General features: G+C 54.1%; 3 protein-coding genes across 3 annotated transcripts; 1 reads left to right on the plus strand and 2 right to left on the minus strand.

Moving 5' to 3' along the window:
- Positions 1-297: 297 nt before the first annotated feature.
- Positions 298-6,912, plus strand: P152DRAFT_473700 (polyketide synthase; the record flags this gene model as incomplete). Its single annotated transcript, XM_033681267.1, has 3 exons — positions 298-575; positions 628-6,808; positions 6,862-6,912. The coding sequence occupies 3 exons, from the start codon at positions 298-300 to the stop codon at positions 6,910-6,912; spliced, it is 6,510 nt and encodes a 2,169-aa protein (XP_033534169.1).
- Positions 6,913-8,254: 1,342 nt separating this feature from the next.
- On the minus strand, positions 8,255-9,075 carry P152DRAFT_458376 (uncharacterized protein). Its single transcript, XM_033679442.1, has one exon. It carries the CDS (start codon positions 8,864-8,866, stop codon positions 8,525-8,527), a length of 342 nt encoding a protein of 113 aa, XP_033534170.1. The 5' UTR covers positions 8,867-9,075; the 3' UTR covers positions 8,255-8,524.
- P152DRAFT_342432 (uncharacterized protein) lies at positions 8,949-12,697 on the minus strand. The gene is made up of 8 exons (XM_033675339.1): positions 12,522-12,697; positions 12,400-12,465; positions 12,288-12,346; positions 12,209-12,227; positions 12,086-12,151; positions 11,935-12,037; positions 10,165-11,881; positions 8,949-10,118 (listed from the first exon to the last, which is right to left on the minus strand). Exons 1-8 carry the CDS (start codon positions 12,522-12,524, stop codon positions 9,032-9,034), a joined length of 3,120 nt encoding a protein of 1,039 aa, XP_033534171.1. The 5' UTR covers positions 12,525-12,697; the 3' UTR covers positions 8,949-9,031.
- Positions 12,698-13,262: the final 565 nt, after the last annotated feature.

Below are 13,262 nucleotides of genomic sequence, written 5' to 3' on the forward strand. Positions count from 1 at the left end.
TATCACTTCTCCTCTACTGCTCCATCAATGCTCTGGTTCATCATTCTGTTCTGTATAGACATACCACCTCCCTCGTTATCTTAGACTCGTATTTTCTTTCCTCTCAAAACCTTCCGACAAGAGCCGCATATATATTGGATATTCCTTCCATACCTCATACTGACCGGGATACCACACTCGAGGTAGGCTCCTGAGAATCGAGTCCATACTCATGAATTAAAGTCAAGCTGTCTTGTTCCTCGTCTTGCCCTCTCTTCCTTTCCTTTTCCTACCGTTACGAGCACGGTAGTCGTCACGATGAATACCCTTGTTTTCGGTGACCAAACAGCAGACCAATATCCGCTCCTGCGGAAGGTCACCACCCGGAAGGACAATGCTCTCCTCGCTACTTTCCTCGAGCGAGCTGCGGTAGCTCTTCGAGAGGAAATCCAGCGGCTTCCACGTAGTCAACGTGAGGAATTTCCCGATTTTCTCACAATGAACCAGCTAGTGGAAGCATACTACGAGAAGGGTGTGCGACTTCCTCAGATTGAGAGTTGTTTCGTTACCGTTGCTCAACTTGCGCATTTCATCGGGTAAGTACAACCTAAAATGACCTAGCTGGGACAACTTCTCACAACAGTTTAGTTATTACGGAGAGAACCCGTCTGAACTGCCTAATGCCTCGAACACCCGAATCCTAGGTCTCTGTACAGGTCTCCTGGCTGGATCGGCTGTTGCTTGCTCGCGTTCACTCTCCGATCTTTTGCCGCTATCAGTTCAAGTCTTGCGAATTTCCTTCCGCGTTGGCACCCTGGTTGCGGTTGCGAAATCCGCTTTGACAGACTCCAATGAAAGCTGGTCCACGATCGTGACTGGCACAAGCCACGAAACCGCTCAAAAAGCCTTGGATAAATTCCATGCCGAGAACAGCATACCAAACTCCAGCCGAGCGTACATATCGGCGATCAGTGTCATGGCCTTGACTATAAGCGGACCGCCTGCGACAACCCAGCGAATCTTCAAAGAATCTGAGGCTTTGAACAAAAACCATCGAGTTGGAATCCCTATTTTCGCACCGTATCATGCACCGCACCTCTACAGTGATGCAGAACGAGCGAATATCCTTGGAACTGACTCCTTTCAGCTCAAGCAGTTCATCCCAAACTGCTTGATCCACTCTGCTGCCACTGGAAAATGTCATTCAGCGGCCAATGCCCTTGAGCTGGTTCATATTGCGTTGGAAGAGATTCTTCAGAAGCCAGTTCGATGGGACTACCTTCTCGAGGACATGGTTTCTCAAATTACAATGTTCCCTAAGTCAGAAGCGACCATCCATGCCATTGGCATCACCAATATCGCCAACAGCTTGCTCTCGGGCTTGAAAGCTGGTGGACAAACCCACGTTTCCGTCCGAGACCACGCTTCCTGGGTAGAGAACGACAAGCACACCGGGCGCACACAGAACGACAAGATTGCCATTGTCGGCATGTCGGGTCGTTTTCCCAATGCTGCGGATCACGAAGCGCTCTGGGATCTTTTGATGAAAGGATTGGATGTTCATCGAGAGATTCCTAAAGATCGATTTGATGCCAAGGCTCACTGCGACCCGTCTGGCAAAGGGAAGAACAAATCGCATACACCTTACGGCTGTTTTATTGATGAACCTGGTCTTTTTGACCCTCGTTTCTTCAACATGTCTCCCCGCGAGGCAGCGCAGACAGACCCTATGGGTCGGTTGGCTTTGGTCACCGCCTATGAGGCCCTCGAGATGTCGGGATGTGTTCCTAACCGAACGCCATCGACGAAGCTACACCGGATTGGCACGTTTTATGGTCAAACAAGTGATGACTGGCGTGAAATTAACGCGGCCGAAAATGTCGACACCTACTTTATCACGGGCGGGGTGCGAGCATTCGCCACAGGGCGAATCAACTACTATTTCAAGTTCAGCGGTCCGTCATTTTCCATTGACACCGCATGCTCTTCCAGCTTGGCCGCTATTCAACTCGCCTGTACTTCGCTCTGGGCTGGGGACTGTGATACTGCATGTGCTGGCGGTCTGAATGTCCTTACCAATCCGGACATTTTCGCCGGCCTTTCCAAGGGTCAGTTCCTGTCCAAGACAGGGTCCTGCAAAACGTACGACAACGATGCAGATGGCTATTGCCGTGGAGATGGCTGCGGGACCGTCATTCTCAAGCGATACGAGGATGCTATCGCCGACAACGACAACATCCTTGGATGCATCCTCGGTGCTTCGACGAACCACTCTGCTGAGGCTATCTCGATCACCCATCCTCACGCTGGTGCGCAGGAGTTCTTGTATAAGAAGGTCCTTGCCGAAGCTGGCGTTGATCCGCATGACATCTCTTATGTGGAGATGCACGGCACCGGAACTCAAGCTGGTGACGGAATTGAGATGACTTCTGTTACCAATTCCTTCGCCCCATGCCACCGCCGGAGACGTCCGGAACAAACTCTGCATCTCGGCGCGATCAAGGCGAACGTTGGCCATGCTGAGGCTGCATCGGGGATCAATTCGTTGATCAAGGTTATGCTAATGATGCAAAAGAACGCCATCCCGGCCAATGTGGGAATCAAGGGTGAAATCAACAAGACCTTCCCCAAAGACCTCTCCGAACGGAATGTCCACATCTCACAATCAAAGGTTGCCTGGCCACGCAAAGGCGCAGAGAAGCGTCGGGCGTTCCTGAACAACTTCAGTGCAGCGGGTGGTAACACTGCCATTGTACTCGAAGATGGCCCCCTTCGCGAGGCTCCAAAGGGCGTGGATCCCCGAGGCACACATCTCATCTCAGTTTCTGCTCGATCTATTGCATCATTGAAGAGGAATCTCAACAATTTGATGAATTGGCTCCGCGAGAACCCTAGTACGACTCTACCTAGCCTTGCTTACACCACTACTGCTCGCCGCATTCAGCACAACTACCGCATTGCATTCACCGCGTCCGATATGAGCCAAGTTAGCGAAGGTCTCGGGGGCCAACTCAAAGACACGTACAGCCCGATCGCCATGGTACCGACCGAAGTTGCTTTCACCTTCACTGGTCAGGGTTCTCAATATACTGCCCTCGCGAAGAAGCTGTTTGAGGAACTCAGTTCCTTCCGTGCGGACATTGAACAACTTGACAAGCTTGCTCGCATTCAGGGTCTGCCCTCTTTCATACCTATACTCGACGGTACGGATGTCGCGACACTGTCCCCAGTGGTGGTCCAATTGGGCCTTGCTTGTATACAAGTTGCCCTGGCTCGCATGTGGGCTTCTTGGGGCGTCAAGCCTGTTGCTGTTATTGGCCACAGCCTCGGCGAATATGCCGCGCTCCACGTCGCCGGTGTACTCTCAGCTAGCGACATGATCCTGCTTGTTGGGCGTCGTGCCGAGATTTTGGTCGCCAACTGTACCGAATATACTCATGGAATGCTTGCTGTGAAGGCAAGTGTTGAGACTCTTTCGTCAGTCCTGGGTTCGAAGATGACCGAAGTCGCCTGTGTCAACAGCCCCGAGGAGACCGTTCTGTGCGGTAGCACGGACGTCATTGCCTCAACCGCTGATATTGTTGCTGCTCAAGGGTTCAAGGCGACGAAGCTTAACGTTCCTTTCGCTTTCCACTCCGCGCAAGTCGGCCCAATCATGGATTCGTTCAAGTCTGCTGCCGCCTCCGTCGTCTTTAACAAACCTTCTGTACCCGTGCTGTCTCCTCTCACCGGTGAGGTGATTAGGGAGCAAGGGGTCATTGGGCCAAACTATCTTGCACGCCATGCTCGTGAGACTGTCAATTTCTGGACTGCTCTCACTGCCGGGCAAGAGAGCAAGGCCTTCAACGAGAAAACCACCTGGCTTGAAATTGGTGCACACCCGGTTACCTCTGCTATGGTTAAATCGTCCTTGCTCAGCCCCCCAACCACTGCATATTCATTGCGCCGCAATGAGGACCCTTGGAAGAGTCTCACCAGCAATATCTCCACGTTGTACCTTGCTGGTGTGGCTTTTGACTTCAATGAGTATCACCGCGAGTTCAATGACGCCCATGAGCTATATGTTCTCCCAACCTACTCGTTCGATAACAAGACCTACTGGCTCGACTATCATCACAACTGGACTCTCACTAAAGGCGAAGCGCCTTTCGTGCCAGCTCAGCAAATTGAGGCTCCGAAGGTCGAGCAAAAACCGAAGCTCTCTACCACATCACTTCAAAAGATTGTCAATGAGGAATTCCACGCCAACTCGGGGACTGTCATTTTCCAGTCTGACATGCACGAACCCACATTCAAGAAAGCCGTGGAGGGTCATATCATCAATGGCGTTCCCCTTTGCCCGTCATCCATCTATGCTGACATGGCATTCACCGCTGCGGACTACTTGTACAAGCAGCTTCGACCCGGTGCTTCTGATGTTGGACTCAACTGCTGCTCTATGGAAGTCCACAAACCGCTTATGCCATTGGATCCCGTACCTGATGCGGGCCAACATCTTCAACTTGTGGCTAAAGCTGACCTGGAGGTTGGCGAGGTCCATTTGACCTACCGCAGCACTGATGCCAATGGCAAACTCATATTGGAACATGGTCATGGTCTTGTGAAGTACGAAAACAAGGAAACGTGGCGTGAAGAATGGCTCCGCGTACAGTTCATGGTCCAGACTCAGATCGACCTCCTCAAATCGAAACTTGCGTCCGGAAATGCCCATAAGATTCTTCGTGGCATGGCCTATAAACTATTTGCATCGATGTGCAAATACGAGAAACCATATCAAGGCATGGAAGAAGTCATCCTTGATGCGCACAACACCGAGGCAACCGCCAAGGTCCGATTCCAGAACACGAAAGAGGATGGAGACTTCTTCTGTGCACCTTTCTGGATTGACTCTCTCTGCCATCTCTCTGGCTTCATCGTGAACGGTTCCGACCTCTGCAACCCAGATAGCGGCTTCATCTCTCACGGTTGGAGCAACATGCGATTCAGTAAGCCTTTTTCCCTTGATGGTGTCTACCAGTCGTACGTCCGCCTGCTTCCTGGACCCCGGAAGACCATGGTCGGGGACGTCTATATTCTGGAGGGCGATGAAATCATTGCTGTGACCACCGGACTCAAATTCCAAGAGATTCCTCGAAAGGCGCTGGCTATCATGCTGCCATCAAAAGAGGCTGTTAGGAAGATGATGACTCAAGGCGGTGGATCGGTGCCTGCCAAATCTGCTCCCGCTACCGAAAAAGCACCCGTGAAGACTCTATCTGCATCCGTCAGAGCTATACCCGCACCAAGGCCCAAGGTCGAAAACAAAGTCGCGCAGAAGAGGCCTTCCGGTGGCAACACTATTACAGCTCGTGTCATGAAGATTATTGCCGCGGAGACGGACGTTGACATGTCGGAACTTGTTGATGAAGCTGCTTTCGATAACCTTGGTGTGGACTCCTTGATGTCCCTCACCATCTCTGCCAAGTTTAGGGAGGACCTCGATCTCGAGATCAGCTCAGCCCTCTTCACTGACTACCCCACCGTTGGTGCCATGAAGAAGTTCTTCGGCCAGTACGATGGTGATGCTCCCCTCATCGAATCCGACGACTCAGATATCTCTGAACAGGATGCCATTACACCATTCGAAGGCGAGGGCGATGGAACCAGTACTCCAGCCAGTTCCGCTCCCAGCTTTGAGGCAACAGCAAAGTCTGCTGTGGAAGTGTCTGTCATTAGGACGCACGAGGTCTCAAACGGAGCTCCCAGCATTGCGCGCCAGACAGTTGCGGAAGAAATGGGTGTCACCGTTTCGGAGATAACCGATACTGCCGACCTCGCTGAGCTGGGCATGGATTCTCTCATGAGCTTGACTATCCTCGGCTCTCTTCGTGAGAAGACGGGTGTCGATCTTCCATCAACCTTCCTCACCACTAATCCCACCATTGAGGACATCGAGAACGCGCTTGGGATGCGGCCGAAACCGAAGGGGACTATCAAAATGCAAGCCAAAGTTGAAGCCAAGCCTCCGAATGCTGCACCCACCTCTCCCCAGCTAGCTGAGGTGAACCGTAAATTGCACGCCAATTCCTACGATGTGTCGAAATTCCCTCCCGCTACTTCTGTCCTCCTCCAAGGTAACGCCAAGATTGCAACTAAGAAGCTCTTCCTCTTCCCTGACGGCTCGGGGTCTGCAACGTCGTACATCAGTATCCCGAACATCTCTCCCGATGTCGCTGTCTTTGGCCTCAACTGTCCCTTCATGAAAACCCCAGCTCAGTTCACCTGCGGAATTGAGGGCGTGTCAGCCATATATCTTGCGGAGGTGCGTCGCCGCCAACCCAGTGGCCCTTACTTTATCGGCGGCTGGTCTGCCGGGGGCGTGGTTGCGTACGAGGTCGCCCTGCAACTGATGGCGGCGGGCGAGAAGGTAGAGCGCCTAATACTACTTGATTCGCCTTGTCCAGTCAAACTCGAGCCTCTTCCCGCACGCTTGCATCATTTCTTCGAGAGCATTGGACTGCTGGGAACCGGCAAAGCAGGTGGCACTCCAGGCTGGCTACTACCGCACTTTGAATCTTGTATCAAGGCACTGTCAGCTTATGAACCGGCGCCGATGCCGAAAGGAATCGCGCCGTCTACCCTTGCCATCTGGGCTACTGATGGAGTGTGTGGGAAGCCTGGTGATCCAAGACCACCGCCGGCCGAGGGAGAGGATCCCAAACCGATGAAGTGGTTACTGGACAATCGAACTGATTTTGGTGACAATGGATGGGCACAACTATTGGGCGATGAGGCCTTAACTTTCCGGGTGATGGGAGGAAACCACTTCACGATGATGCGAGATGAGCATGTGAGTTTCAGCTTCCGAGAGACCGATCTTGAGCATTTTCTAACAATACATAGGGCAACACCCTTTGCAAGCTAATCAAAGAAGGAATGGGCCTGACAGACTAAATTGGCTGTTACCAGTTGCTTCGCAGTTTGGCCTTTGAAAAGTGCCCAATTTGGTGTTTCATATCAACACTGGCGTGCCTTTTGTTCCTTACTCTCCAAGTGCTCTGGACGCCTTTCTCTTCTGATTTCATTCATAGAAGCGGATTTGGATATAGCGGGGTTGGGTGTTGGGCTTCACTTGTGTCTGTCTTTGAGTCACTGCCCACGCCAGCGTCCGACGTCACGACTTTCCTAAGTTGTATATACGATCTGTTTCCAGATACTAAACAATTTCACTTTTACGTAGACTACGAATTACGTGACCGTGATACCCATTGATCACATGGGTCAAAGTGAAGGGATTGGTTCCGCTGTAGGACCACCTTATGGAATCCAAGGGATCGATACTGGCGATTTCTGGGTATCACAGATGGCACTTTCAATACGCTGCGCCAGACTCGGTACCCCTACTACACGCCACGGATCCGCTGCAAGCCTTTGATGATATGCATGTCTTGCTTTCGTAGCTCTCTGCCTTTGCTTCGGGTCAGGGAAACAGAATCAGGACGACCGGTGCGGATCCCGGATAAGCGATTATACAACATGAAGGTAGGACCTGGGGTAGATGTTGCGTTTCGTCCGGGACTCTAGTCGTGCGTACTATTCGACTCTGAGGTGACGGGAGGCGGTGACGTGCTTTCGATGAAGCACTGCCGCTACGGATGGGCATCTGGCACCAGCGACGGAGCATCGTCCGACGACGGGTCGTCCTGCCGCCTCCTGTGCTCCAGCCTTCTTATCGACGCACACAAGGACGTTCTAGATTCATAGTGATACTAACCCTGCGTAGGAGCATGCAAGACCACCCAGTCCGCAGATGCGCGCCCCGGCGACGATTACTTGCAGACACTGACACCTGCGGGTGCGCGGGAATCTCTCCCGTTTCCGAAGTCCGATGCATTCTCCGGGGGTCCATTGTCCAGGCGGCCGGGAGGGAATCATGGGTGGTGGGACGGCATCCACGTAGGGGTTGGACAGACATATACGAGCCAGTTTGGGCAAGATGCGAGATTTTTTACACTCCGGGGGTTCAACCACTGTCACCCCGAAAACTAATCATCGTGATACTGACTTGGGAGCGGAAGATGCGGTTGGCCGACCAGGCCCCAGGTCAGGCTCCAACGCGTCCACTCAAGTTCGGACATGTTTCTTCAATATCGAGTGGAGTTGGAGTTGTATCTTGGATGTTCTCTCCATAAAGGCCCGATGTATCATCCCTCTTCTTTTTTCTACATCTCTCCGTCTTGAATTTGCAACGATATTTAAGGTGGCTCGGTTAGGAGCGGAAATGGTATGAAAATAGGTAGAAATTTGTGATATCTAGCGCGTTTATGCCATGGAACTTGGATATTCAGCCTCTGGTATTACGTTGGCTCAATATGACAATATAGAACTCGAACAACGACTGTAGTATTATGCCTTGCCTTCCGCTCTACACCTGACGGCCGTCTGATCGTGTTCAACTCATCGCAGTCACCGTGAACATGGAATATCAACACCATGAGAATACGCAGTCCGCACTGCTTCCGAGCCTGGCTAGTTACTATCGAACCACCGTCTCAGTATCTACAAATCAAACGACTCCACCGATGCCCTCCGCTCGCATGCATGCAGTATGTGAATAAACCGCCATATCGAATCCCTCCGGAACCCATCTCCTCGATCCGTTTTCCAACGCCAGCCGCACCATCGACAATTGCGTGGCCACCGAAGAAGCAGCGTCGAGCCCGTCATGTCGTGCACGTGACCCAACTGTAGCTAGATCACTCCCGAGATGCGGTCGTTCGTTCGTGAACGCAGACAATCGATGATCCAGAGCCGCCCCGTCATATCGCCGCGTGTCATGCAAATCGAGAAAAAATCCTAGAAGAGGCGGCCGTGATGCGATGTGGTGGGGGGTGACTTCATCATCCATGAGATCCACGAGTGAGACTTTTCCCTCTCCGATGTGTGTGCGCCGAACTCCGTAAAGCAAGAAATGTGTGTCGTCTGATGTCAACGACGATGGAAGTCATCGTCGACTCGAAGAATCGACGAACTACGGTGCGTCGCATCATCCTATCCTCCTATTTTTAACCCCTCAACCCCTCCCACTCCTCGTCCCCCTCGTCACCAACTTTGCACTCTTCCCCACTGCCTTCACTTCCCCCTTCTTCCCCTTCGCTATTTTCTTCCCCCCCGGCTCCCCGTGCCGATGCCCCAACCTCTCCACCGCCGCCCCATTCCTCCACATCAAACACCGATGCCTCGTCGCCCCCAGGTCTGCATACGTCTTCGTCCTCGTGCTCACCCGCGTCGCACCGTCTTCGCTCGCCGCAGCGCGCTTGGCCGCTGCGGCGTCGCGGTGCGCGTGCATCGCGGTCATGCATTGCGCGATGCTAACGCGCCACGTGACGAGTTCCTTGCGCAGTGTCTTCTCGCGCAGGCCGCGGTCATCGAGCCAGTCGATGAGGGCCGCGAGGTCGGTGGGGGAGTCGAGGTAGCCCCAGTGGTTCGCGTCGGGGAGGCGGGTGGCGCCTTCTTCTTTGTCACGGCGCTGGGGGACGGTCATGCCGATGCGTTTCTTGTAGTCGGCCATGTCGGCGGGGGGGAGGTCGATGAAGCCGGCGAGCTCGGAGGCGTCGGGGCCTTGGATCCAGAGGCGGCCGTTTTTGTAGCCATACGGGCAGGACTCGTCGTCGGAGGGGGCGAAGGACATGCCGTTGCGCTCGAACCAGTAGTAGCGGTTCCAGAAGCGGTCGCGGCCGAGCTGTTTGGTGCGCTGGATGTTGGTTTCGCGGAGGTGGTCGTCTATGGTGGCGATCTGGTCTTCGCAGCCTTTGATGGCGGCGCGCTTGCCGTCGATTTGCTTCATGAGCTTGGCGAGCGCCGTGTCTTGTTTCGAGGACTTGGCGTCCGCCTTCGCCTTCTTTTCTTGCTCTTTGCGCGTGATTTCTTCTTCGCGCTTGCGCTTGCGCTCGTCGGCGCGTCGGAGCGTCCGTGTAGGCATCTCGTCTTCCGTCTCCTCGGAATCGGTGTCCTTTATTTCTGGGGGTGGTGATTTCTCCTCGTCCGCTGCACCGTTAACGGGCTTCGCGTCACCGTTGGTTTCCGCAGCCAAATTTTTCTCGACGATCTCCGTCTGTAGCGTTTTCCGCTTATCGTCAACCTCCCGGAGCTCTTCCATGCTGCATCCATTAGCCCGACCCATCTCAACAGTTAATAATCACTTACAATACTTTCCGCTTCCGCTGGCAGTCGATCTTCTGCTTGCGGAACTCGGTCATCTGCTCGCTCATCTGCTCCATATACTCCCTGATCGGCTTCGTCCGCACCGCCAGCATCGTGATGGTCTCGAGCGCCTGGATGCGTAGGTTAATATCCATCGTTGCGTAATGCTCGCGCGTGGTCTCCTGCGTCGGTTCTACATCCAAAGGAGCGAGGTACCGGAGGACCGGCTCGCAGTTCTTCTTCTCCCGCTCGTCGAGCGAGAGCTGCCAGAGCACGCCGATCATGATGACTTCCCAGCCGCCGGCGCGGAAGTCACGGGCCTTTAATCGCTCGATCCAGCCGTAGTTCTCTAGGAGTTCTGGGGCGCGGTGCGTGGGAGCGTTGGGGTCGGGCGTTGGGGTGCGGAGGGCTCGTAATCGCTCGATCTCCTGTTTCCTGAGACTGCCTCGTGTGGTCCGGACGGGGACAGGCTCCGGTTCCGGGCTTGGTTCATCAGACTCCTCGGATTCGGACTCGGACTCGTCCGACGATTCCTCGAACTGCGGGAGTTGGGCGAGCACGTGACCTTGTGGATTTACGAGGATGGACAGCACGGCGCAGTGGATCTCGACGAAGAGCTCGCAGTCCAATTCGTCAGACGAAAAATCCATCGCATCTAGAAAATCATCGATCGTGAACGAGTCTAGAGTGAAGACTTCTTTATGGACGTTGAGCGTATTCCAGATTTCCAGGAGTGGGCCGACAGAATTAGGCTGTAACTCGGTCCGCTCCTCATGTTCCGAGTCTGACGAGCTCATCTCCGCCGTCTCCGTCGTCAAGTACTTCAATTGCGGTCGCGCAACTACATCCTCCTTGGGTGTGATATCCAGGTCTTCAATCGGGTATTTGATAGGCGGAGGTGGCGGTGTCGGATTGCGTGGCGGTGTCGGCACACGCGGCGATCGTGGAGATTCGGGCTGGTAGATCGGGACTTGGATGGGTTGGTGGGCGTATTGGTTGCCGTAGAGTTGTTGGACGGGGACAGAGGGAGGTTCGAACTGGGAGTAAGGGATGTGCAGCATGGCACCAGGGGGGGCTCCGTAGGCTTGGTAGGGGACGAATTGAGGTTGGCCGTGCATATGTGGCATAGGATGACCTTGGTGGAAGTGCTGTTGCGGATGCATATTCGGATTCGAAACGCTGCGGTGCTTGCTCTTCCCGCTATGGGTGGAGAAGTCCGGCGATCGGTCCTCTGGGGGGCCTTGGTAGATGGTGATGTGGTTCTGGATGCCCGCGCGCTTGCTGCCCAGCTTCCTCTCTCGCTCCGCGAATCGCATCGCTTGGATCTCCGACTGCGCCAGATGGGGAGGGATGTCGATGTTGATGCTGTACTCTCTGGCGATGCCCGGCTTAACGTTCCACGGAGCGCCGACCCACGACGCACGGCTCAGCGTCTGCTTCAGGAACGCGCGGAGCATGTTTTTGGTAAAGAACTTCTTGTCGCGCGTGAGGTTGGATCCGTCCAGGTATGTCTCCTTCGGGAGGTCGGGTCGGTTGGCGAGCACGCGGATGAAGTACCGGGATTGCGCCGGTCGTTCGACGCTGCCGTCCGGATTCGTCAATGCCGACATCGTAGTCTTCTCGCGCACCTGACCGACGGTCCGGTCGCCGGAAGGGAGGAGGACAATCACGGTCTCGCCGGGGAAGAAGTCTTCCTTGAACTCATCATACGCCAGTGTCACTGCAAGGGTGTATTAGTCTTGCCATTACCCTAGAAAACCCATGTCAACCCACCTAAATCATCGATTCTGGAGATTGTCGAGAACTGGACCCGGCGCAGAACGGGCTCGCGAAGCGGCTCGGGGAAATTGTCGTCGACGATGCGTGTCTCTTCCATCTGTAGCACGGTCAGACGTGGGTGGCCATTTTGGGCGGGGCAACCGACCTCGCTCTCCAGCGCATCGAAGAAGCTGAGTCCGGAACGGCCGGTAATCTCGCAGGTGAATTTCTTCTATAATAATGGTTAGAGACATAATACAGTGAAAAAGAGGGTATGGACCACGCGTACTTGGAGGTAGAAATCGCGCCTGGAGGGGGATGTATTAGCCACTTTCTCTCTCCCACCACCTCATCGCATGCGAACGCACCTCTGTAGATATGCCTCATAATCACGAAAGATTTCCCCCGTCTGCTGAATAAAGAACACCTAACCACACATTAGCCCTCCATGCATCTCCACACCTGCTATGAGCTCCGCACCTCGTCATTCTCTTTCAGCCGCTTGGGGTGCGGCACGTATTGCACCGGCTTCCTTTTGAATTGAACCTAGCGAACCCCATCAGCAACAGTCCTTCACCGCGTCCCGTCTGCACTTCGCTCACCATCCTCGCCTAGTCTCCCATACGACTCCCCAACAGCGAGCGAGCCTCCTGCAAGCCCGCCCCGCTGCTGAAGGAGCTTCTACGCGCACGATCCCGCGCGGTCTCGAATGCGACGCGTCCTCCTGGCGTGTCGCAAACGCCTTTATGTCGTGTCTCGATGTCTCTCGCCCGTCCGAACCGGTCTGGGTAAGATTGCGTGGATGGCAACTCGTCCGGTTCGCGTGGTGGTCGGGTCGGGTCGAAGGTGGGCAAACGGCGGTCCGCAACGGGGCAATATCAAACGCGTCTTTCCAATCTCGGTCGACGTGTCGCGGGGTGTTGGCGGAAATGGAGGGGTGGATGGTGGAAGATGTGCGGTCGACGGGGTGGAGGGATCGGGAGGTGGAAAGGTACGCCTGGGAAGATTGGAGAAGAGGAAGAGAAAATGGCGAGAGGAATGGTGTTGGGTCATGGGCGGCGGCTTGGGTGGTTCCAGGTGGATACGGTACAGGAATCATGGAGGTGCAAGGGTCTCCCTCGCATGGTGAATGACGAAAGTGAAGGAGAATGCTCGTTCACGTTCGCGATAAATCCTCATAGCAGAATACAGCAACGGTCAAATCATATTAGTACATAGTTGGTATGCTTCTCATTCAGATGCAGCTATAATAAGGCGCATTCAATTAGGTTTAACGCATTCAATTGCACATGAATATTATTACGTCCATCCGACCAAAGTACCAGGAACATCGGCACTAGTCG

The sequence above is a fragment of the Eremomyces bilateralis genome, assembly GCF_010015585.1.
Source record: "Eremomyces bilateralis CBS 781.70 unplaced genomic scaffold P152scaffold_9, whole genome shotgun sequence".
In the NCBI taxonomy this organism is placed as follows: domain Eukaryota; kingdom Fungi; phylum Ascomycota; class Dothideomycetes; order Eremomycetales; family Eremomycetaceae; genus Eremomyces; species Eremomyces bilateralis.

Bases quoted from the DNA above. Each gene is read 5' to 3' on its own strand.
- P152DRAFT_458376 (XM_033679442.1), bottom strand. From the start codon at position 8,866: ATGGATGATGAAGTCACCCCCCACCACATCGCATCACGGCCGCCTCTT.
- P152DRAFT_342432 (XM_033675339.1), bottom strand. The intron at 12,347-12,399 runs GTGCGGAGCTCA...ATGTGTGGTTAG, and splicing joins GGCTGAAAGAGAATGACGAG to GTGTTCTTTATTCAGCAGAC. The intron at 12,038-12,085 runs GTCGGTTGCCCC...ACCGTGCTACAG, and splicing joins TCGATGCGCTGGAGAGCGAG to ATGGAAGAGACACGCATCGT.